Source organism: Hippichthys cyanospilos, chromosome 9, assembly GCF_059441005.1.
Source record: "Hippichthys cyanospilos isolate Australia breed blue-spotted pipefish chromosome 9, RoL_Hcya_1.0, whole genome shotgun sequence".
In the NCBI taxonomy this organism is placed as follows: domain Eukaryota; kingdom Metazoa; phylum Chordata; class Actinopteri; order Syngnathiformes; family Syngnathidae; genus Hippichthys; species Hippichthys cyanospilos.
Window position 1 is genome coordinate 4,401,428 of NC_142377.1, and position 24,797 is coordinate 4,426,224.

Here is a 24,797-nt window from a genome sequence, read left to right on the forward strand (position 1 = left end):
AAATTAAAAAAGGCCACTTGCTTTTTCAAATTTCAAGATTCTCAATGTGAAATTTCATGAACTCCTAAGATGTTGGGTGTATCGCTAAAATGTAGCCACCTAGCATTGTGTCAAAATTTGAGGTTTGAAAATTTATACAAAACCAGCAAGGCTGTCCATCCATCACCAGAACTCGAAGCATTAGTTGACTGTGCTGCCCAGGAAAAGGCGAGACTATGCCTAAAACAACAACTGTTGGTTTACTTACAAGTCTCCGAGGGTGTCATCTGTATTAAGGAAACAACTGTTACAAAAAGTCAAGAGTATTACACACGGACTGCAGTAAAGGAAGCAATGCCATGAAAGAGACACTATGATGACACATGTAATTGCCAAATTTATTAAAAAAAAAAAAAAAAAAAAAGGCAGCTATAGAAAAGATAAAATTAGACTGTGGTGACAAGTACAGACTAAACATAATGTCAATATGGGTAACTGCAGTGTTCCATCGACTTGATGAACAAAGTGACTAAAACAGGACACAAAGATCTGTGACAACACACAGCTATCGCTTCTTTTTGCTCTCCTTCTTGGATTTTGGTCTAACTTGAGGCACAGTTCCTTTAGGTTTCTTTCCATGATCTGCTGCCTTGCCGTTGGTGGATTCAGTCTCCTCCTATGCACAGGAAAAACAACATTTTAGATTAGAAAAGGACTTCATAAAAAAGCCCAAGTTCATTTTTATAGTGGTGGCTTGACTTAGGAATTAATTTGTCCCTTAACCATGCTCCTCACTCAAAACACACATATTTCAAATCGTATATCCCTGTTGAAATGAGTGGAAATGCTTTTAATCTATTCAACAAAAAAATGTAATGTGTTTTGTAATAGTAAATAAAACAATTACTAAACAAAAAAAATTGCAGTTTACAATATTGTATTTTTTAAAAACTGTAAGGAATTCAACGTAATGACAATTCAGTGGGCACCACGCAGCTGTTTGTGCACACCTTGGCCACTAGGGACACATACGAAACATACAGGCTAGTGCGGGGTATTGTGTCTTAAAAATGTATCACGGTATATCGGGTTAGGGTTCAAATGAACCCTAACCTTATATTGCGATACAGCAAAGGCATATTGCAATACATACTGCAATACTGTTTAATGTTTGTAAAAAAAAAAAAAAAAAAAAAAAAATTACATACATTTACAAATACATTTATTGTAAGATTTAATGTAGTGTTTTTGAATGATTTACCTGGAAAACAAGATTCAAATTGTGACAAAAGCCATCCTGAAGTGGGTTGATTTAAAAAAAAAATAAAATAAAATTATATATATATATATATATATATATATATATATATATATATATATATATATGTATACAGTCGGCCCCCGGTTAACGAACACCCTGTTTTACGAACAATTCGATTTACGAGCGTGGACCACAGAGATTTTTATCCCCCACTTACGAGCAAACCTTTCGTCTTACGAACAATCCGACATGCCGGCCATTGTGTATGCAACTATATTTTCGCTTAGCTGCGTCAACAAAATCAGCAGTTGACGCTTGTGACAGTAATGTGAACGCTATTGCGCTTACAACGTCACGGTCACTGTCCCAGTCACGGTGTCAGTCACGGAGTCAGTCACGGAGATGCCATATGCTATTGGTCGATTAAGGTCACCCGGTCTCACTCACGGAGATGCTATTGGCCGGCGTCACGTCAATCACAGAAATGCCGTTATGCTATTGGTCGAACGCCTTTATCTAGCTTGATGGCACAGCTGGTCGGGACGGAAGGAAGGAGAGAAAATGAGTGAAAAATGGAAGGAAGGAATGTTGTGAAGACTTTGCAAACTTTATCTGTTAGACATAGCTTCTAAAATTGCTAGTAGCGGTAAAGGAAGAAGTAAGAGGATGATGACAATAGAAACGAAGCAGGAGATAATAAAAAAAAAAAAGAGGGAGGCACACGCATAGTTAACCTTGCTCGTGACTATGGACGGAACCGCTGGGCAATCTTCTAAGGGCAAGACTTTCCTTGCCGGGGTACGGACCTCGCTCGACAACAAAATGGAGAGGCTTCTTCTATTATGGATTAAAGAGAAGGAAATTGCCGGTGATATGTTTTAGCATCTCCGTGACTGACACCGTGACTGAAACAGTGACTGTGACATTGTAAGAGCAATAACATATCAGCGCAACTGTGTTAACTTTGCGGGTTGGTCTCTGCTCCCCTCCGCCTCCACCCAGCTCAAGTCACGTTGCTCCAAAGGTAAATGTCATTTTTCCTTTGTATATGTTATTTAATTTAACTGTACAGTAGATTATGTTACTCATTTTTAATATGTGTATAAAGTCGTGATGTTTTTACCTAAGGTTTTTGCACGCGTTGCATGCATTCACGAATTAACATAGGTTTGGATTGCCCGTCATACGAGCAGTTCGAGTTACGAGCGTAGTCGCTGAACGGATTAAGTTCGTAACCCGGGGGCCCACTGTATATATATATATATATATATATATATATATATATATATATATATATATATATATATATAACAAAAAAAGGCATTTCAAAGCCGATATGCGATGTATTGGAAACTGAACGTCATATTGCAATACTCGAATTGCGTCACTTCGTATAGCAATATATCAATATTATCGCCGAACACTAATACAGGACACAGCAATGCAGATAAACAGTTTTGCTACTTAAGGCATCTTGATTGAGGCATCTTGCAGCCCATCGCTAGCCGTCACTGGTGCTTAATTTAATTTCTATTTGTGAGTCAACATTTCATAAAAAATAAAAAAATACCGTGAAAAATGGTCAAATTCATGGCTGTCAAGTGCCACACACATGTGACAAAGGTGTGAAACGTCAGACTTTCCCATGACCACAGAAGATAGTGAATATGGGCAGAGAAAGTGCATGGTTGGACACCAAATGACAATTGTTATCTGTCATGTTTCTTGATTGTCCCTTATTCTCCTTGTAAGTAAGATACAATGAATGAAACTCAGTAGATAAAGCATATAACAGGAGATTGCTTAGCTAGGACATTTTTTGTCAAGTTGTCCATCAGGTACTATATAATCCATATGATGCATTGAAGCAGTCTTCTTGTTTATTTATTTTTTTTTTTTAATGCCAACTGGTCAAACAGATTAAGATCCTTATCGGCAATCCCTCAGTCTTGACATAAAGGGGAGACTTCAGAGAAAATTATTTACTGTGCAGCTGTGTATATGTTCAAAACCGCCAATCAAATGAGGTTAGTGTTGCAAGCTGTTGTCAAAGCATACAGACAAGTTGGCAGTAAATCAATGGCAATGAAATCACTTGTTAAATAGGTGGAGTGACAAGGGTGCAATGCAAATTTCAAAAAAGTAGTCTCAAAACAGAGATAATAAAAGCACCCATTTTCTTATTTATTGCTTCAAGGAGTTGTTCCAGTAAAAAAACAAAAAAACAAAAAAAACAAAAAAAGCTTAAACCAGTCTTCCAATTACTATGTACTGTAATTTTCATGATGAAAACCTGATTATTTAAGGTGTAGGGGAAAAATATGCCATGATAAATGTGGCAGGCTTGTACTGGAGCACAGCATGACTCATGCACACTAGGCTGCAAAATGGTGGCAGTCAGGCATATTGATTGGACTCTTTTGACATAAAGCACTCTAAAGACGTATTAATCTTTCATGAAACAGAAGTATACCATGTCTTCAGCTTCAATAATAAATAGTTTTTTTTGCAAAGGACAAAAACATTTGCCTCTGTATGGTTTAATCTCTGACAAAAAACAAACAAACAAAAACAGCCTCTGTTTTGTTTAAGCTCTTTGTTGCGGGTTAAGTGTAAATCTGATTTCCCAATGTGTGAGTGGTCAGTTAACGCCTCCCCATTGTAACATTGAATTGTAACAAGCTCCAGGTAGTTGATTTTCCTTTTCCTCGCTACACGGCTCAAGTTCGTTCTGTCATAAATACCTCAAGTTACACATCATCCGTGTCCCACCAAGTTTATGATTGTGTGTATATGCCAAATGACCACGATTAATAAATGAGTTAAATAGAAACTCTTTCTGCCCCCCCTTGTTTTTTTAACATGATAATTAGTTTTCGTGATATTTCGATGTGTGAACAAGGATGGACTCGGACGGTGGTTCAGTCTGCTCGCTTCTTTTATTGAAAATAATGCCATAACAACCTCAACGAACACGAGCAGCTGTTAGCTGCCACAGGCGCTGACTGCTAGCAGCCAACTGATGTCCACACTCTAGCTTGTTCTGTTACGGTAATTATTGTAAGCAAGAATATGGCTGATGTAAAAATGCGCATCTGTGTGCCAAAACATGGCTTATTTGCCTGTCGGATCAATCTTCTGTGAATGGTGTCCAAAAATTAAATAAATAAATAAATAAAATATATCTTTAAGTTACCATTTAAATGATGCACCCATACTTTTGACCTTCATTTTAGGGAAAAAGGTAAGTCTTATATTTGAGGAATTACGATATTCATTCAGTTTTTATTTTTTTTATTTATTTATTTTTGATTATATAAAAGCCTTTTTCTTTTGTTTAAACAAACACTGCCCAATATATCGCAATATGTTTTGCAATAAGCCTTTGCTCTGTTCGAGCATACTGTCATAAGCCACAATTCTCAGCACTAAGAATTACTGCAACATTAAAGCTAGGTTCATTTGTTCATATAATTTAGAATGGTGTGTTAGCATTAAACTAGCATGCTTTGGTAATTTAAAAAAATGATTTTAATTAAATACACTGGTCTAGTGTTTTATTTACTTTGTAACTTATATTATTTTGTTGCATAGTTAACCTTAAAAGGGAGTGGCAAGAAACAGCTTAAAATACTCTTTTGGGATAAGTTCACAATCAAGCAAAGTGCTACTCATTGTGAAGTTCGCAATGCCGCCATAACTCGAATGCAACTCAAGAAAAATGTCTACCGACTGACATCGCGAAAGTCGAGGTATCCTAGTATAGTAACAAGAAGGAAGGTTACAAAGTTTTGGTGAGAACGGTGAGAACAGTGGGAATGAATGAGGAATTATGGGTAATAATATTAAAATAATTAAGAATTATTGCAATGTGTGAATATTAATAATGATGAAAATGTAAAAGGAATGAAATGAATGATGTATATGTGAAATGGAGAAGCTTCAAATGTGAAATGTTAAATATGCCATTGGGAACGAATTAGGATTTATTATAGGTGAAAATTATGGGAAAATATTAATATTCATGAATTATTGGAATGGTGGGAATGCTCCATGAGTTGAAATGAAAGAGTTAAATATTATATTTGAGAAATGGGAACGATCAAAAAGTGAAATGTTAAATCTCCTAATGGTAATGAATGGGGAACCCCCCCCAAGTGAAAATTGTGAAATATTGAGGGGGGAAAAATATGGAATTATGGGAAAATATTGGAATGTATGAATTGGTGATGGTAATGATCCCTAAGGTGAGATGAATGAGCTAAATATTGAAAATATGAAATGTGAAAGCTGTAAATATGAATTATAAAATCACCCAATGTTAAGTCACTAGGATTTTGGGCGTGGGAAACAAGGAATTGTGGGAAATCTATAGATATAGGGAATGAGAAAAATGGAAGCAGTCGTCAAACCATTAATTGGAATAATATGAAATTGGAACGGTGAATTAGAAGAACCGGGAATGAGTTGAAACGCGTCAAAAACGGGCGGAATAAAAATATGACCTTTTCATGGCCTTTGGAGGTGGGCACAATAATTGCGAGGATGCAGATGAGCTGGAAGATGGCTCCAAGAAAGAGGCCATAGCGCAGGAGGCTCTCGAGAAGAGTTGGTTCAGGAACATCTGGGGGAGACAGGTCCATTTCTGCAGACATGTCTGCTGCCTTCGGGAATCTGAGTAACAAGTAAAAACTTCAGGAATATTCCACACGCAGGTACCTGTACTCAATTTATATGGAATATGAGTTACACCGGTGTGCAGGTGCCACAAAAACATTTGTACTGTCCTGTCTAAATCTATTAACGGAGCTGCGAACAGAATGAATCTCGGCAAAGCAGAGAGAGGCTGCGGTAAATGAAAGGGCACAACGTAAAGTTGTGTGTAAAGTAAAACGATTTCGCGGATAAAGGGGTGATAATAAAAACGTTAACACCGCATTCACAAGCTATCAGCATTCACGAGCTATCAGCACAATTGCATATCGAATGTCAAATTGTTCATTCGTACGCGCTAAAGGTGTCCAGCCATCACTAGTTTACGACGCAGCTAACTGTTCCCTGAACGCAGCAAAACACCGAGAGGCAAGAGGTTGAGTTTACAAGTACAAAACGGCACTGCGTGTAGCATCATAACCATAAACAATTCGAAACTTACCACAACTAGGATAATCGTTGTGTTAAAAAAATATATAATGGATTTATATCTGGGGGAGCTAAAGCTCTTAGAACGCGAAGCAATTTTCAGAAAAGTCGGCCAACAAATGAAATAATGCCTTCTACAGGAAGTGGCGTTTCCCTTCATAATGAATTTCCGGTTCCTCGTTGGCTGCTTGTCACAAATTCGCTAATGTCGCCCTCCAACGGTGGATTGTGCGTATGGATTTGTGTTAGCAGACTTCGCTCAGGTTGGTTATGAACAACCGGGCTATTACAATGTTTGTTTACGTGCGTCTTAAGCGTTTTCTTTGTATTTTACGGAGCAAAGAGGTTTGACTTTGCATGGGATATATTTGTTCATTATTTTATGTTCATATCTGTACATAAATCACTTAAGCGTGCATATGTTCGGAAAATGGCAAGTTACTACAATACTAATCCCAACAGCAGATGATAAGTTTTATTGGTAGCATTTTTTCCCACTCGGTATCACTTAAATGATTGTTCTCTATAAAATTCTCTATAAAAGTTTTGAAGTCTGAAAACAGTTTTGGAATATTTTTTGAGGGCTGTGGTCGCAATAATATTGTTCTGTAATTTGGAAATATTTGTTTCTCTCCACTTTTAGAGCTCGGACTAGCATTTGCCATTCACTTTTTGAAGGGAAAATACACATTTTGAAGGAGAGGTTACAAATATGAGAATGGTTGCGCTATATTTGCAATAGTATTTTATTTTATTTTATAGACCGGCACACAGAGACGAACAACAATTCACACTGTTACAGACACCTAGTGGGAATTTTGAGCATCCAATAAACCGAACATGCAAGCTCTTGACTCATTAGGGCCATAGTTGGGATCAAGCCCACAACCTCCGCATGTGAAGCGAGTGTGCTGTCCAGTCTTCCACACGCCACCCCAATGTTAAAAGTCAGAGGACTTGTGTTTTTAGTATTTTAACAACATTTCTTATTTCTACACCATTTACACCACTAATTTAAAATTAAATATACATTTTCCATATTTTTCTCTTCACCTCCTCTGTCAGGGAGAGCCTTGATAACATTCTGAGGGAACTCTTTGTGGCCGCTTTTTGCCAATATTTTGTTCTTTAGCTCATTAACCATAACTTGTGACCATGAGTGAGGGTAGGAACGTATGTGGACTGCTAATTCAACACATGTTCAACACAACAAACTACAGTACATAATCACTGAAGACAACGCCAGTCTACCTCTTCTGTTCAAATACAGTTTCGTCATACTATGTATTTAGTCTAATGATATATTGCACAGACTCAAGGCACTTAAATTTACAATTCACACGATCTTCTGATATTTGTCCACTCGATACAAAAACTTTATTTACACACAAATGGACTGTGTGGGTGTGACGGGAGGGTATCAGAGTAGCCATGGGTGCCACTGCAACTGTTCCAGGGTGCAACGTTGAGTGGGGTCTAAACTCAAGCACATCCCCAAGAAATCTCCACAATCTGATATAAAGAGAGTAAAATCATGTTTAGGCTACAATGATCTGCTGAAATATGCTGTCATACGAAGGCAAATAGTTCACAGTATTTCACCTTGTGACAGATCCCTATTCAACTGAAGCCGCTTAGAAAGGAACATGCGTGTGTCAAACCGCTGTGTTCCGTCCAGCAGTTCGAAAAGTAGCGCACCCAGGTGCCACACTGTGGTCGGACCAGCGCAATATGATCGCCTGTGTGTATACTCTGGAGGAGCATACTTTAAGGTTCCTAAAAAGGAATGGCGATGGAACAACAATGAAAATGGAAATTGACACTTATAAGCAATGCAGAAGTTCAATGTCTTACCAAAATATTCATAGTACGGTTCCATGCTTACTAAGCAGCTACAGCCAAAGTCTATGACGCGCACACGAGTGACGCCAGGTGAGGCCTCCAACAGAATGTTTTCCTGCTTTAGATCTCGATGGAAGATATTAGCAACGTGCATTTTGATGGCGGCGTCTACCAGCTGCTTCATGATGTACTGAGGAATAGACACGTTATACAGGAGTGAGAGCATTCCAGACATTTCAATGGCATGCAGCCGCAAAAATGTAAAATGATGAATGCAGATGAGCAGTAAGCACACAACTTCTCAAAATCAAACTTTTAGATGCATGAGGTCAGCACTAGGATACGTGTATACTCCTGCATATGCTTAGGCAACAACGGCAGCATTGTATCACTGTGTTGTGCGAGATGACAGCGTCACCTCTGCAGCACGTGATGCATAAATCTCAGAAATTGTTGCAGGCACAATCTATTGTGATTGGTTCATTTAGTCCGACTCTGCCATGACGTACTCTGCTTTTCTCAGCTTGGTTCCTTGCTATAGTCTTTTTTAAAAAAAACAAGGCCGCTTATCCGGCATGTTTTGGAGGTTTCTGTCCTCCTACCACACCTGATTCAAATGATCAGCTCATCAGCAAGCTGAGGGGAAGCCTGACAACAAACCTGACCATTTGAATCAGCTGCATTGGAAGACTGAAACATCAAAAACATGCAGGATAGGTGGCCCTCGAGGACCGGGTTTGGACATGCCTGCTGTATGCACACGTGTTGTTCCTGTTTGATCTGTTAGTTTTATCTCCAGAATGTTGTATTGTGTTGCCTTGTACTATGTGTTTATTTACTTAGCATTTTCGTTTGTGCTGGGTATTTCCTTTGGTAAATGTTGGCAGATGCAAATGTTTTGCATTGATAATCATCAGAGGTGGGCACGTTGTTAGCACTGACAGACTGTCCGTCAGTCTGTCACCGATGGACGTCCATGCCAAATAATTGGAATGCCCAAAAAAAGTCAGCGAATTAAAAATGTCGAAAGTGCATTCTTAATCCGTTGTTGTAATCACTTGTCGTTGTTGTGTTGTTGTTGTCACTGCCCATTTTGAGTTAATTGTTGTGCTAATTTGTGTTCAAGAATATTTTTTCTGTGTCATATGCTAGGTGCAGAAAAAAGGCTGGGTCTAAAGCAGTGGTTCTTAACCTTGTTGGAGGCACCGAACCCCACCAGTTCCTTATGCGCATTCACCGAACCCTTCCTTAGTAAAAAATGAAATATGATTTGTTTTACTGGTGCACGAAATGAATTGTGCATTAATATCACCTTGTTCAAATAACAAAACCAACACAGTGGGTAAAAGTACCAGTTCCCCACCGCCACGTCGTGAGTCCGTACGGTGATCGATCCTTTAGATCGCCGGCCGCAGGAGCTTATTTGCCTGGATCGGCGCTCGGGAGATAACAGGCTAATTCTGGTGCGTGGTCCCGAGAAGGAGGTCTCACTTTGCTGCTTATCCAGCGACCTCAAAGCGGACCGAGAGGAAATCTCAGAGCAAGACGCTTTCAATGACTGTGCCCACTAACTGCAGACTAGACTGAGGGGTGGACCTCTGCGGCGGAGGCTCCACCGAACCCCTGAGACCGACTCACCGAACCCCTAGGGTTCGATCGAACCGGGTTAAGAACCACTGGTCTAAAGTGATCGACTTTTTCAGGCTATATGGCTGCCAGTCCATTTATGACCCAACTGTTTTTAGAGCGATCCACGTTTACTGAATATGCATTCCGTTTTGCAGTTGAAGATTGACTTGATATAAAATATTAAACGCCCATTTGAAAGACATGGACGTGTCTAAATCAAATCCATGCATTTTGTGCGACAACCACTAAATGCTGGACATTTCATGCCTCGTTACTTACAGTACCTTTGCCTCGTCCTCTTCAAATAGACCAAGCCTCCGTCGGGTCAAGTATGTAGACAAAGCTACAGAGTGGACTGGCCTCTCCATAACCAGAACAAGCTCTTTCTCCAGATCGTATATTTCCAGCAGTGATATTACTGCCGATTTCCCATCTGAGTTCTTTATACTGGATGCTTGCAGCATAAAGATGGCCTCCAAGGGGACCTTTTGCACCTTTCCATTTATGCTCTATAAAAAAGCAAACACATTTAGACAGCTCGGATGTAAAATGCAATTAAAGAAACATTTAATAAAGGGAAGGATGAAGGTCTCACCAATGGAACATGTTTTACTTTTGCTTTGGGGATGTATTTGATCGCCACCTTCGGGACGCATTTGATTAACATTGGTAACAAACATCTTTTGTTTTTGTATAAAACAGAGTACGTACATGCAGCGCACACCACCTACTTACTGGGTTACAATCTGTTTTTCTGTGACCTGCATAGACTGATCCAAAGCCTCCTTCGCCAATTTTGGCCAACTTTTCATATTTGGTCTCGAATGAGGCTGCACACAAACAGATCAAGATTTACTGAGCAAAACGAGAACTAAACTGGATCACTCAGTGAAAATGTGACTACTGTACCTTCTCACCTCTGCTTGCTGCACTCAAGAGAATTGTTTTCACTTGGTCTAAGAAAGAAATCTTGGGTTTTAGGAAAGACTCCTCAGCTGGGAAAGCCTTCTCATGCGCTTTGTCTCCCGGATCTCCTCTAGGTGGCTCTGCTTTCTCAATCACCTTAGCAGAGTTTACCCTCTGACGACTTGCGAAAGTCTCTGATTTTGTGAGACGCTGTTTGTTATTTTCCGTCTTCTGCATTGTCTTTGCTGAAACATTTGCATCTGTGACCCTCAGCTTCATTGTGAAAGCATCTGGTTTTGTGTTATCTTTACATTTGGTTCCGTCGACGGTCTTCAGGGACATTTTGATTGGTTTGCCTTCTGGTTCCCTTTTTACGGTTGTGCCAGAATGTCTGTTGCTGCCCTTTGCAAGACGATCCTTCTCGATCTCGAGAGTATCTTCTATCCGCTTCTTTTTTCTGGTGGCACCTTGCCTTGTGTCAGGATTTCGTTTTCTCGCCTTTTTGCCGACACTCTGGGAGCGGAGAGGGTCTTGTTCTATGCTGCTCATTACTTCTGCTTCTTTAGCAGCCTTCACTGGCAGCTTTTTTGCTTTGACTCTTTGCTTGTTGGTCGTCTTTTGTTTTGCGCCAGGTGTGATTTTGGTCCATTTCTGTGGAAGAGTAACAGCCATTTCCACAACGTTGACCTTGCGCTTCCTTGTGTGAGCCTCAGATTGCATATTAGGTGGTTTCTTGATTCCTTTAACTTGCACAGCCTTAACAGGGGGGTTTATGGATTTGACTCTTTGTCTTCTTGTGACAGCTCTTTGTTTTTGGCCCGATCCTATCGTGGTCCATGTAGTCTTCAAGGCCATTTTTTTGGCTTCGGAACACTGCCTCCTCTTCTGCATTTCAGGATTTGTGCAAGATTTTGCTGCGGTCCATTCAGCCACCATTGTCTTCCCGATTACTTTTATATCTATGAGCCTCCGTGTACTTTTGATGGTCTCTCTTTTCATGTTAGCTTTTTGCCTTCTTGCTTTAGTGACCACAACCATCTTCATGTCTTTGATGTTGTGTTTAACAGGGTTTGTGCCAGTCTTTCTTTTCTCTTGAGCAGTAAGTGTCATCGCTGTTAATTCACTGACCGTTTGGGTTACGTCACATGCATCATGCCTTTTTGTGGATTTTTTGCTGTTTCATTGCAAATTCCAAACCTCAAATATATTTTCTTGTTTCTCTGCAAGTGATAAACATAGTTAACCAAACATTTACATTCAGTATTAGAGGTGTTATCAAACCCTTGTTTACAGATAGCCTTTTGTCTCATGTCATTTTTCGGCTTGTCAAATCGGACAACCCCACTGAGACAAAGCCAATTAGCTTGAATTACTTTTTGAATTACTTATAATTTCACGCTTACCTTGAATCAGCTAAAACGGTTCATCTTTTTACGAAGCAGGATTTCGTAGCACTTAAAAGCCACCCTCCAATTTTCATTAAAGAGCACAGTACTGTTTACGCACCAAAACAGTCGTCACTGGATGGGAAATCAAAGATCCCAAACTTGTCCATGCCTCTTCATGTGCAAGGGAGAGGAATTATTAACAGAACAAAAATTGCTCAACCATTTGAAAGAATTACTGTACTGCACTGCTATTTATGTATATATGTACACGGTATACAATGTATCCTGCAAACATATTTGTTTTGATTATTAGGAGTATAACATCTACTCCTTTATACATAATACACACACGTATATGATCACAATCACATGAAAGGCACTACTTTTATAAACTGACTTAAAAAATCAGTGATGACAACATAAAGAAATCAATGGAAACATCGACGATGTTGGTGATGACTGGGAATCGGTGCTCTTCTTAGAGTCTGGGATGTCACAAGTCTCCAGCAACGCTATGATGGTCTCTCAGGTCTCGTCGGATGATGTCATTCACTGCAAACACGAATGAGCAATGTAACATTTAAAACTACTAAACAGGGTTGCAAAATCATTTTCTACACCGCATAACCTCTTCAGGGTAACAAGGGATAGCTACCAAAAGTGGAAGGATCAGCTGGAAAAGTTGCAGTCAGATTAATAGCCATTACTCATGCAGTCAGATTAATAGCCATTTTTCATTTCTTTTTTAATATACGTATATGTTTCTTTTGTTGCCCCCCCCAAAAAAAAAACCAAAACAGATTCAAGAACAGAAATCGAACATATGTAGTGTTGGATGTTATTAGAGTTTGTACTACTCTGCCACCCTGTACAAATTTTAATAGACATACTGAATAAGTCTTTGTTTGGTTTGACACTGGTTTGGCTGCTTTAATTTGCATATATACTTCCCTTTACTGAGCCCCCACCATAGATAACAATATGTTGGTCAACAGACAAGAAGATTAGTCTGCAAGACTTACAACATTTTAAATGACGTTGCTTTCTCAATTTGGGAAGACACTTTTCTTGACACCTTTGCAAATGTGTGTTTGCAGGTACTTTTTTTTCATTTCTTGAATTTTTTTTTTTTGTGAGAGCGAGAGTAACAAAGACAGGAAAGTCAACAGAGAGGAAACCCGCAGGATTTGCAAGTGATGACTGGCAACGCGCTTGCTTGCTTTGCAGACCAAATCGCAAGCATCAGACATCTTGAGTTTTGTAGTTACCTTTAAAAGACTTTTCTAAAGAGTAGAATTTTTTATCTGTGGTCTTTGCTGGTACCACACAGCTTATGAAAGATCTATATAAATATGGATTATTGAAATAAAATTGATTTTGTTGTAACTTACTTTACTTAAACATCAATTGTACTGCATATTGTATACCTCCAGGCACACTTGAGCACAGGTGTAAAATTCGAGTCCTCGAGGGATGGTATCCTGCATGTTTTCGATCTACCTCTCTCCAACACACATAATTCAAATGATTAGATCAGCAGCAAGCTCTGCAACAGCTTGAAAACGATCCAAATCATTTGAATCAGGTGCGTTTGAGAGAGAGAACACGCAGGATACCGGCCCTCAAGGACTAGAGTTTGGCCATCTGTGCAGTGTAAGGATTAGAGGTAAGATCGGGCCTAAAAAATCCAGCCAGACCCGACCCAGGCCCGCGGTATTAAAGCCCGACCCAGCCCGAGCCCGACTAATTAACTTCATTTGCAGGCCCAAGCACGAAGCAAGCCCGAAATTTCACATTTTATTTGTGAGGACTCGGGAGGAGGAGGTGAATTATGATAACAAATTAAAGCCTTTTGTAACAATATCTAAGTTTAACAAGACTGTATGAGCATTTACATCTTTGATATATCTGTGTCTGCAGATGTTACATTAACCCACAATTTTCCATCATTGATGGATTGATTTTTTTAAGAGTTGACGGGGAAAAATTTAAGGCCGTCCGTCATTGGTGCGCACCTGCTTAATTATGCGGAGAAATAATGCAGCCCACTAGGCTTTAAACAGAATAATGCAAATCAAATAAATGGGAAAAGCTATATGAAATTGCTATTTCTATAGTTTTGTTTCAACGAAATTTAAAATAAAAGCTTTCATTTTTTTAGTCATTACCTTACAGCACCTAAAATTATTTATTTTAGAACAAGTATTACTTAGTTTAGTATACACACATTGTTTTAGTATACATTTTTATAAACATATATTTATTAAAAAAAAAAAAAAGTCAGCGAGAGAGAAGCCCGACCCGACCTGAACGTAATGAATGACATTTTAGGTCGGCTTGGGCTTGGGTTTAAGATTTTACCTCTACTTGGGATATACGTCAACTGGGTACCTACAATTCTTTAAATGATTGAATCCAAGACAATTTCACTTTTCCCTTTTGCTGTGTGAACGACAAATTTGCTCACCATCTTCCAGGTAGACGCAGCTGAGGTCCTCTTGTTTTACCGCAGCCCTCTCCTGAGACCGAGCTTCTTGGTTGGCTCTGTTTGAGTCCGTCTGTGTTAAAGACTTTCCACAACCGTCGCTGTGAACTAATTTGGAAGAGGCCGACTTTCCTAAAGATGGCACAACTTGCACAGGATTTTCATGTCTTGTAGATGAATAGGCCTGGAATGCTTCAATCATCTGAGGGTCTTGACCCAATTTCTTTGTTGCTGTGTTGATTTCAGGTCCCTCAGGGAGATGGGCTGAGGCGGGGATGTTGGCAGGGACCGATCCGCTAAGTATGCCACCGTGGAAGATGGTTGCAAAGTTTTGACAATAAAGCTGGTTTGTAGGATGGTAAAGATCCGTCTTATTAATTAGTTCTGCTGTCCTCGACTGGTAAAAGGCTGGTTGGTAATCCCACGGATTGGATGCAAGCATACGGAATGGTTGAAGACTGCTCTCCTTGTCCATTCGATGCAAGAGTGACTTCACTTGTGCGTCACAACGAGGCTGAGTGTCGGCGTAATTACACAGATTCACCTGCCACTCATCCACTGGCTCGGTTTTAATATCTGGGGTACAAAAAGAAAGCTGCTCATACACCGAGAAGTGGAAGCGATGCTGCAGGCCTCCCACTAGCTAGAATGTATTGCATTTCACGCCATGACATTCAATGCTCAAATACCTATCACGGGGGTGTAGATGAAATGCTGAGGTTCACTGCGCTTTTTCTTCCCGTTGATGACAAGAAAGGTGACTTTGGCCGGGTGACAAATGCTCCGGTCTCGATATGGAGGAACTTCAACCATCAAAATATTCTGGAAGGGAAAGCGTAAATATTTGCTGTTGAAATGATAGTGGTTGGAGGCCATGGAAGACTGTCTTGCAACTGATGATACTGTACATGTGAAAGCCAGGAAGCCAACTTACAGATTGGCTTTTTTCTCTGTCCACAGTTGCTTCCACTTCCCAGATTTGTTGGCCATCTGAAAGTCAACACATATTTGTAGAAAAAAAGGCAGCGTGATTGTTCAAGTCCTCCATTTGATTCCCCACCTGCTCTTACTTTTTTTTTAAATCCAAATTTAGACTTTCTTAACCACATCCTGTTGACTGAAACCCATGCAACTATGAAACTGTTCATTTTGTTGTCAACGGAAGGTTAGGTTCATTCTCACAAAACCAACATGCAAGAAGCAGCAAAGCCAGAAAATAAACTTTCATGTAAAGTTAAACTGTCGTCTATTTGATGAGCTCCATAAAAGATCTTTATCGGGAAATGTATCATTTTCATGTGAATATACAAATCAGCAGTGTCAGATTAACAGATTCATTGTGATCAATTAATTATAGTCATAGTTAAAGCTTTACGTTTCTTGATTTTGAATTTTTACTTTGTACTGTTATTGCTTTCTGTATGCTGACCAGATTGTTTTTAAGCACCAGGGTTTTTTATACACAATGTAGCTAAAAAAAAAAGAAAAAAATGGTTGAGGGGTTTTCTCAGAATTTTTAATATTTGATTAAAAATAGATCAATTAAATCAACCACAAATCTAATTTATTAAGCTCTCCTTTTTTTCACTCTCTTGATAGCACTAATATACACATTCCCCTTTATCCTTTGGTTTTAACTCGGGTGTAGGAAGAGGATGTTCAAGACGTTTTTATCTAGGTTTTACAAGGAAATGTGGTGTACCTTTTGAGATGCACCACTGAACAAAATCAAAAATGAATGTGGTAATTTGCTTCAGAGGATTACTGTGTCCCTTTTAGAAGAAGTGTGGTTTAATGGTTAGACACATTTCCGCTGTTTGTGCTCAGTCAAACTGCAAGGTACTTTCTGTTTTGAATGATTACTGTACACCCTACTTATTAAGACCTAACTTGTTTTACATTGAAGTCTGACCTTCTGTCTTCTCTGAGAACACCACTCTTGAGTCATATGTGAAGTTCTGCCCAGTCAGGAACATTTGTTGCCCACCAAGTACGGAGCATCGGTCCAGGTTCTGCATCTTAACCAAAGGGCTCTCCTGAGCTGAATGCTGGGCTGAACAAATACAAACAATTTAAACATTTTTATTACAACATTGCACTTCAATAATAACTGTGCACAAACACAAAGTACAGGAATTTTAAGCTTTAGTTGTGCGGTTCAGAACAGGAAGTTCTTGGTTCATGACGGTCCTGATGTATGCTACGAGGTTACAGTGAGCTAGGTTGCAGACCGGCGTAAGAATACAATGTTACATGAAGACTTTACCACTACATAAGTGTAGGTTCATTCTCGAATCTAGCTCATTAGTAGAATTTTTACTTAAAATAAGGTCAGCGGAGCCTTGGTAGGTCTAAGGAGGAAATATCCTATGTGCTGAGTGATCACATGCAGTGAAAACACTAGCAAAATGAGCTTGTAGCATTGGCATTCGTTTTGTAAAGTGGAAAATATGACAATTTGAGTCTTGTCTGCAAAAGCAAAGGAAACTAATTGAGGGTGTAAACAGCAGCGATTATTTCCAGAGGCTTTTAAACAGTTGAAATGATCACAACATACAGGAGCTGATCACACTGATTGTAATGATAATTGATCTTCAGCTACATCCTTACAGCATTCGATCGGATGGGAGGCCACTTGAAGCGACACAAACTGGCCTCCGGGTTGTGGTATGTGAACGCGAAACACCAAGCGTACACGAGTGTTTTTCCGTCCGACGTCAGTCTCGCCATTCCGGAGCTCAATATCAGCGTTTCGCCGCTTCAGTATTCCGACACAGTCGATCCTGAGAAACATGAAATTGCATATCAACAGATGGACAACTTTATCTGTTTTGAGATACAAAAAGGTATCGTTCAACTTTATTTTTTGTAGTAATCCTTGAATGGTGCCATTTCCATAGTATTACCATTGCTTCAGAAGGATTGTAAATTCTGTAAAACATTATTCAGCTTGAATTGTTTGCAACCGGTTCCTTTTTGTGAAAGCATTTATGGCTGTGGTTGTAAACATGCATGTGTCATGTTCTCTAGATCAGTGGTCCCCAACCCCTGGAAGGATGATGTGGTTTTTAGAGCAGAACCCCCTACCCCCTCAGGTCCGCAAATATAAATCTAAGGCGTTGACCGGTCCGTGGTGATCAAAAGGTTGGGGACCACTGCTCTAGCTCCCTCCATGGAAAACAATGCTGGTACACAGAAAGTGGTGCATGTTATGTTTCTATAAGCACTAGCATATATATGTTAGGTGGTGAAAGCTGATTTGAACACCCTTAGAGATATTAACAAGGCCACAGAAACTCTGTGAACTTTTTTTATAGAGCCTACTCACAGCACTCTCATGTTGTTCTTTGGCTGCAGGGGGATTTCTAACACTTTGGTCCCGTTAACCATTCTCTCAATGCTGGGCGTGGTCACGGTCTTCCCGGTGATGCGGTGAGCCTGGTAGAATGCATGTGGTTTCAGCAGCCTCTCGTCGGCTGTCCCGATGAAGACCTGCAGGCCTAGCTGAGCCGTGCCTCGATAACCATGGAGCTGATGAGTCCAACAAAAGCAGCTTAAGAGTCACGCTTGAAAAGAGGCTCATTAAAGCCCTAATTTGTGTAACTAGAGAACAACTTCACACCAGTAAAGCCTTCACAGGAAGATTTTTTTTTTTTTTACATTAAGTGAGCAAAAAACAGCCACGGCTCATTGATTTCTTTGCCAGATCAGTCAATAAAGATGAGCAATTAGGGATTATTTGCATTTCATGCAAACATACCTGCTAGCAGGTGTACAGCCAGCTTCAACAGGCAGCTGTATCATGATCACGGACTTTGTGGGACTACAGATAATTTGAATTTGTATGGCTGTCCGTCTTACATAGACTCTGTCTTGCAGGAAACATTATTATGTGTTCACAATCTCGCTTCTGCTTATTTCTCATCAACGGATGGCAGGGACAAGAAGTGAAAGTGAGTTTTTTTTCTACTAGTCACTTGATATCCAAGAATAAAACACCACAATGATGTTGAATGAATCCAAAGAAGTACCTGTACTTCGGGGTGCCCCCCATTTGGTGTCTTGACGGGTCCGCGGCTGCCCTCAGTCTCATAATGAGCCCTGTGGTGAGACCTTGGCTGGGAGTTGATCACCAGCACGAACTGACTTGACTGACTGGGCAATGGCCAGTCTAGAGAGGGTAGAGGTGCCAAGGAAAAACCTCTTAAGGAGAAAGGAGTGATAAGATGAGAGATACTTGATCTTCTTTCAATTTAAAGAGAAAAGTAACATACCCAATTGCTCCAAATTGGACCGGGAGAGGACGCCATGAAGTTGGTAGCAAGCAAAAGCCTGCGGGCCTGACTTCAGCTCCAACTCTACCAATCCTCTCCAACTCGTGACACTTCCTGTACTCGCAATTTGGCCTTGGGTTTGGCCCTTTTCCATCTTGCACTGCATCTTGAGATAAGACAAGGCTGCTCACCTTGTCTTCTTGGCATAGCCCAGATGTCTGGGCTTGGATGTCGTGCTCGCTTAGAGTCCGGCTCTGGTGGAGCGCGTGGGCGCCCAGCAGGTTGTAGGGCGGGGGGATAGGGCTTGGGCTCCGGGAGCGTTGTTTAACAGGAGTGGCCCCTAAACAAGTAAGGGCCTGATCGTGGGTGCGCTTGCCTTGTGGCGACACAGAGCGGCAGCGCCGCTGGATGTGTTTTGAGGTGGTGACTTGGTGCTGAGGTAGGAGGAAGAGCTTATCGGTGAAGCTATTACCTGGAGAGGAGTGGGCGGAAGATGTTTGGATACCCTGTAAAAATGTGCAGAGATCAGCTGTGGGCAACTCAGTGGCACATGTGGTTCTGTTTGAAGGGGAAATGCATGGAGAAGCTGATGGTGAGCATGCATCCGCCGGCCATCCTGTGGAAGAGTTGCTACTAGCGGGGCTTGCACACTCCCGGTAGGCTCCAAATGCTTTGGAGCCAGGGATCTGTTGTAAGGCCAGAAGGGTAAGCGAGTCCCCCGATGGAGTTATCTCAATCCTAGGGCTGGGAGCCCGGATGATCCCTTGTGTCGTTGTCAGGCCCATGGGGTCAAACGCGCCTTCCGATGAGCTCTCTTCAGCTGGGTCATTTGAGGAGGCATCCTGAATGAATGCGGTGTGATGGTTGGTCTCTAGTAGGGCAGGCTGGTCAGCATCATCTGTCAATATAACCAGTGACATTTACTTCTAGATTTTATTATTTAACATCCATCCATCCATCCATCCATCCATCCATCATAGCCACTTATCCTCACAAAGGTCACAAGCTCCTGAATAAAATAATTCAGGAGGATTGTCACGCTTAATCACCAAAACTCTCAGACTCCCACCCCACTGGGCGCTCAGGGTGCTATTCAAACACTTTAAAAATGATCAATCAATTTATGTAAAGAATAATTTTTAATCGAACGTGCATTATTTATTTTCCCCAGCCTACCATAAGCCGCGCTGTGCCATTCTGGCATGACACAACACATCTCCTGCTCCAGCTCCCCTACCGCGCAAGCTTGATGATATTAAAATGTTTTTAAAATGATCATGATTATGTCATTGATGCATTTACAAATGAAATACCATTCCATTCACGCATGTTGCGGAAAATGAGTCCACCTGCACATATTTCACTAGAAAACCACTGCTTCTTCCTACTTCGACACCAAAAATCGTGTCCTAACTACCCGTGTTGCATCAACCCCACCTGCACCGCCAAACAAACCAGCTTTTAGTTTGTCTAAAATCTAGTCCAGTTTTGCGAACCAAATTATGAGTTGCGCTGAGGGATGAGTCTCACAACGTTCGCCGGAACGCCCAAGTGGAATGTGCCTGCGTCTATCCATCCATTTTCTTTAGTTGCTTATCTTCACTAGGGTCACTGGCTTGCTGGTGCCTACCCCAGCTGGCTTCGGGCAGTAAGTGGGGTAACCCTGAACTAGTTGCCAGTCAATCACAGGACAACTATTTACACTCAAGGACATTTTAAAGCGTCCAATGAACCTACCATGCATGTTTTTGGAATGTGGGAGGAAGCCAGAGTGAGCAGAAAGAATGCACACAGGCACAGGGAGAACAAGCAAACTCCACACGGGAAGGCCAGTGCGGGATTGAATCCAGGACTGTCATGTTCGGTTGGTATTTGTTGGTTTGTTTTGGTGTTGTTGTGAGTTATCAAGGTTTTCGGATTTCTGTTTTTGTGGGGTTTTGTTGACGTTTCTAAGTGGATGTTTCTGTTGTCCTCGTGTCTGTCTTCGTCAATCTGATGGTTTTCACCTGTGTGTTTACCTGCCCCCCCATGTGTCAACCAATCATGTTTCCTTGCCTATTGTTCCTGTCCAACTTTTTTGTGTCACCAGCTTAGTGTTGAGTGTACAGTATTTAGTTCCCAGTTTTCTTTCCGTTGGTTGTCGGGTTATTGTCTAACTGTCTTTCTGTCACGGTGTAAGAGTCCCAGTCTATGTTGCTCCGAGCGAGTCTGATTTCTGTGTCTCCTCGCCAGTCAAATGTTCTCTTAAGTCAGTATATTTCTGAGTTTTGTTTGAATGCAGTCTGCTTCCTTGTTTTATTTTGGTTCATCTCTTATTAAATGAGCTACTTTGGGGTGCAACTTTCCTCCGGCTTCCCTGCATTTGGGTCCACCACCTTCGACCTCTTCACCCATCATGCCATGACATCCAGCCATGACAAGCAACATCAACCAAATCACAAACACGCTGAACTAGACTTTCACTGGTACGAAATTTAAGATGCTCTCCTTTCTCCAACGAGCAGTCTATTTTCTGTGTGCACCAGAGGAGGGCAACCACATGTGCTCCGGTACACCCGGAGTCCCGCAACAGCGCCCCAAACACGGAAAACCAGACAGAAAAATGAAGATGTATTAGTATTTCATACATTATGATGATTGAAGTCGTTCGTAGGCGTGCACTTTTTAACCAAACGTTAAAACACGCATATACTAAAAAACTCTATTTCACTCTGAAGCTTTTACATAGTTGATCTAGCTGCAATTTATATTTACGGTTTCACATTTAATGGATGCTCACCTGGAATATAGCCAGCAGAAAAGTCCTCATCAGGTGGCGTATAGAGAAACAAATCTGAAAAGTCCAACTCTTCCTGACTAATGTCAGAAGCCATCTCCATCAGCTGATAATTTTTTGATGAATGTATTATGTATTTCCAAATTCAAATAAAGCCCTCAACGACAACAGCGGATAATGTGAGATGGGTATTGTGACTTTGAAGAGTTGCTCGACTGAAGCAGCAAACTTCCTCCTGTGTCACTGCTTAGGGCGTGTGCTTAGTGTGTACGTATGTACCCGTGCATGCGCGCATGTACTTTTATTGTGATTGTTTTGATTTGCAAAATTCGTTGCAGGAAAGAGAGCGTCACTAAGGTTGTTTAAATTACATTGATGCTTGGATATGGCGGACGTTGTGTTGTGACTTTAAATGAAAGTTTGAAATCACAAACGGTAGAACATTTCAAGTAGTCTGTTACCTTGCATCACCTCACCTTTTCCAGTTCTCATTTGTTTGTTTGTATAGATATTTAGAATGTATGTATTTTCTTAGTAGACTAAACATCCATATGTTATGTGTTGTTTGTGTACATACACATTGTGTACATTATGTTACATAAAGTAATTAAAAAAAACGAACGTTCGTATTTGCAGGAGCAACAAACATATGACCGCTAGATGGGAGCATTACACAATGACTTCCTGTGTCCTGTTTGTACGGGTCCACAAAAAAAAAATCCTAGTTTTGTTTTTTAATTGGTCAATATTTATTGTGTTATAATTGGTGCATGCAAATAAAAGTTCTCTAAACTGTATACACTTACTGATGCATACGTAAAATTAAGAGATACTTATTACTTACCACCTACCTCCACCCATCCATCCAAGTAATTGTGTATTTTAAAAGTATAGCGTAAGCTTCTCCAAGTGCCCCTCTTAACCTACATATTAAATTGTCCTGTAGATTTATGTTGTAGGATTCTATAATTATAAGTGTTGGGCAAGTTACTTCAAAACTGGAATGCATTATTTATTACCTATGACTGTCGTTTCAAAGTAATTAGTTACATTACATATTGCTGTATTTAAAATGTTATGCGGGCGGCTCGGTGGCGCAGTAAATAGTTAAAGGGTCACAGTTAAAAGGACCGGAGTTCAAATCCACCTCGCTCCAGCCTTCCTGTGTGGAGTTTGCATGCTCTCCCCGAGCCAACGTGGGTTCTCTCCGAGCACTCTGGCTTCCTCCCACACTGTCTCCTTGTTCCCTGCAATTGGCTGGCAACCAGTTCAGGGTGTCCCCCGCCTACTGCCCGAATCCAGATGGGATCGGCACAAATGGTGAGGATAAGGGGCTCTAGAAAATGGATGACTGATTGATGACATTTAATGCATTACACTACTATTGCATTTCTTTTAGATTACTCTCACCTACATAACTGGAAATATGGATTTGCCATTTTGAATGTAGCTCATTACTGTCATTACACATCCAGTGGAAGTTGGCTTAAGCCTATAACTACAAATCATTTGATCTATATTGTATAGTAAACCTTGAAAGACATTTTTGTATTATAATCAATTTATTACTAAGCTTCACAGCATAGTGATGTATTGTTTATGCTTTAGGCAAAAACAGTGCATTCCACAATTTCAATGTTAATATTCAGATTCAAGTTCAGGTTCGGGGCAGACGTTTAAAAAATACTGTACTGTGGTTTCAGTGGGACTAACGCTAGGAGGTAGCCTACATCATTGTTATTGTGTTTAACGTACTGTTTAACATGAGTTTATGTATGCTTCATCTTGGTACACATTGACCAGAACTATTTATAGACTATTTCTAATAGCAATTGTACAGTGAAAATGAGTGTTAGCTTACCTTGTCATAATTGCTAGTTGCGACAGGGATCTTGCTGACAAAGTCACAAAATGCTGGTGAATCCACTGTAGAAAGCTGCAGTGTATCTTCTTTGTAGGACATGGTCCGCCACGAATCTCCTAACCTTTTGAGGTCAAAGTGGCATCCCTGAGGGAGAGAGCACTAGTTTTTCCTGCTTTGGTTCATCCCCTTTCTCAATCTTCCCACGTGTTTTCTTTTCACTAACTTCAGGTTAGTGGCACTGCTCCAAATGGTTTGTCAATTTACAGATGCTATTTGGAGAAGTGGACAGCTCTTTAGGTGTCGGGCACAAAGTGCACCAAACTATTATATTCTTCCTGTCTTTTTCTCTGATGAGCTGAAAGTAATGGGCATACATAGTGTCCATACTGCAACCTGTCGTCTACTGCTGCTGCATTTGTCTCTCCTGTTGTAGATTCTAACAATAGCAAGTAAACATTTTGCACCAGACTTTTCTCATGAATTTTGCATGTTTTGTGCGAATTTGGGGGAAAACTCCCATTTTCAGGCTAAAAATGCAGTACAATGCATTGCGTTACACTCAATTGTACCAAGTACATTAAATATATATATTAAAAAAAAATGGTGTGTAATATATTAAACTATCGCATTACAGCAAAAAGTAATACAGTAATTACATTACTTTTGTAATCACTGATAATTATTGTATAATACTATCATTATGGATAACATAATTTATGTTAGGTGAGTTTGGAACATTGCTGTTGGCAGACATTGGACTAAGACTTGCACATTACCCCGGATTCTATTAGCACTCATCATTCCATTGAATGAATTCCACATGTGGTTAATCAAGTAACATTTCAAATTGCATCATGATAATTCACAGTCTACAAACAGGCTTATAGTCATAATGACAGACTCACTTGGAAAGATTTAATCTTTATCGTGGTGAATAATTCAAACAATGTCCAATCATCTATGATGTCTGATGTTGCATTGGAGAGTCATATGCTCAAGCAGAGGGCATAATTATAAACTCTCAAAGTAAAGTGTTGCACATGCACTTTAATTCAGACTCATTTAGGAAATTTTAGTAGTTCAAAATGTAAATCCCGCATTAAAAATGTATTAAACCCAGATGCCACCTGTATTTGTTGATTGAAGCAATCAACCACCAATCAAAATCGCAATTGTTTTTCATTTAGCAACATCCATCCATCCACTTTCTATAGCCACTTATCCCCACAGGGTTCGCAGGCTTGCTGGCGG

The 24,797-nt window shown here is 40.3% G+C and overlaps 3 protein-coding genes across 4 annotated transcripts; all 3 read right to left on the reverse strand.

Annotated features, from left to right (window-relative positions):
• Positions 1-358: 358 nt before the first annotated feature.
• On the reverse strand, positions 359-6,556 carry manbal (mannosidase beta like). Its single transcript, XM_088423654.1, has 3 exons — positions 6,396-6,556; positions 5,746-5,914; positions 359-655 (listed from the first exon to the last, which is right to left on the reverse strand). The coding sequence occupies exons 2-3, from the start codon at positions 5,893-5,895 to the stop codon at positions 545-547; spliced, it is 261 nt and encodes an 86-aa protein (XP_088279780.1). The 5' UTR covers positions 5,896-5,914; positions 6,396-6,556; the 3' UTR covers positions 359-544.
• A 1,180-nt stretch (positions 6,557-7,736) lies between these two features.
• On the reverse strand, positions 7,737-12,491 carry LOC148418577 (uncharacterized). Of its 2 annotated transcripts, none has more exons than XM_088423656.1 (8): positions 12,163-12,491; positions 10,771-11,979; positions 10,565-10,683; positions 10,449-10,496; positions 10,138-10,362; positions 8,237-8,414; positions 7,985-8,158; positions 7,737-7,894 (listed from the first exon to the last, which is right to left on the reverse strand). In XM_088423656.1, the coding sequence occupies exons 2-8, from the start codon at positions 11,867-11,869 to the stop codon at positions 7,803-7,805; spliced, it is 1,935 nt and encodes a 644-aa protein (XP_088279782.1). In that variant the 5' UTR covers positions 11,870-11,979; positions 12,163-12,491; the 3' UTR covers positions 7,737-7,802. The 2 variants fall into 2 exon arrangements, with proteins under 2 accessions (XP_088279782.1, XP_088279783.1); XM_088423657.1 differs by having other exon boundaries at positions 10,589-10,683; positions 12,163-12,490.
• On the reverse strand, positions 12,380-21,881 carry nfatc2b (nuclear factor of activated T cells 2b). The gene is made up of 10 exons (XM_088423655.1): positions 21,686-21,881; positions 18,907-19,804; positions 18,664-18,835; positions 17,961-18,163; positions 17,243-17,415; positions 16,545-16,685; positions 15,567-15,622; positions 15,322-15,454; positions 14,615-15,208; positions 12,380-12,699 (listed from the first exon to the last, which is right to left on the reverse strand). Exons 1-10 carry the CDS (start codon positions 21,783-21,785, stop codon positions 12,641-12,643), a joined length of 2,529 nt encoding a protein of 842 aa, XP_088279781.1. The 5' UTR covers positions 21,786-21,881; the 3' UTR covers positions 12,380-12,640.
• Between the last annotated feature and the right edge of the window lie 2,916 nt (positions 21,882-24,797).

Excerpts from the sequence above, each read along its gene's own strand:
- manbal (XM_088423654.1), bottom strand. The coding sequence starts at position 5,895 with ATGTCTGCAGAAATGGACCTGTCTCCCCCAGATGTTCCTGAACCAACT. Across the intron at positions 656-5,745 it reads CCTCCAAAGGCCATGAAAAG|GAGGAGACTGAATCCACCAA; the intron begins GTCATATTTTTA and ends TCCTGTGCATAG.
- LOC148418577 (XM_088423656.1), bottom strand. The coding sequence starts at position 11,869 with ATGACACTTACTGCTCAAGAGAAAAGAAAGACTGGCACAAACCCTGTT. Across the intron at positions 10,363-10,448 it reads AAGTAAAACATGTTCCATTG|AGCATAAATGGAAAGGTGCA; the intron begins GTGAGACCTTCA and ends GCTTTTTTATAG. Across the intron at positions 8,159-8,236 it reads ACCGTACTATGAATATTTTG|GAACCTTAAAGTATGCTCCT; the intron begins GTAAGACATTGA and ends ATTCCTTTTTAG.
- nfatc2b (XM_088423655.1), bottom strand. The coding sequence starts at position 21,785 with ATGGAGATGGCTTCTGACATTAGTCAGGAAGAGTTGGACTTTTCAGAT. Across the intron at positions 17,416-17,960 it reads AAGAACAACATGAGAGTGCT|GATCGACTGTGTCGGAATAC; the intron begins GTGAGTAGGCTC and ends CATGTTTCTCAG. Across the intron at positions 16,686-17,242 it reads CTCCCATCCGATCGAATGCT|CCCAGCATTCAGCTCAGGAG; the intron begins GTAAGGATGTAG and ends GTATTTGTTCAG.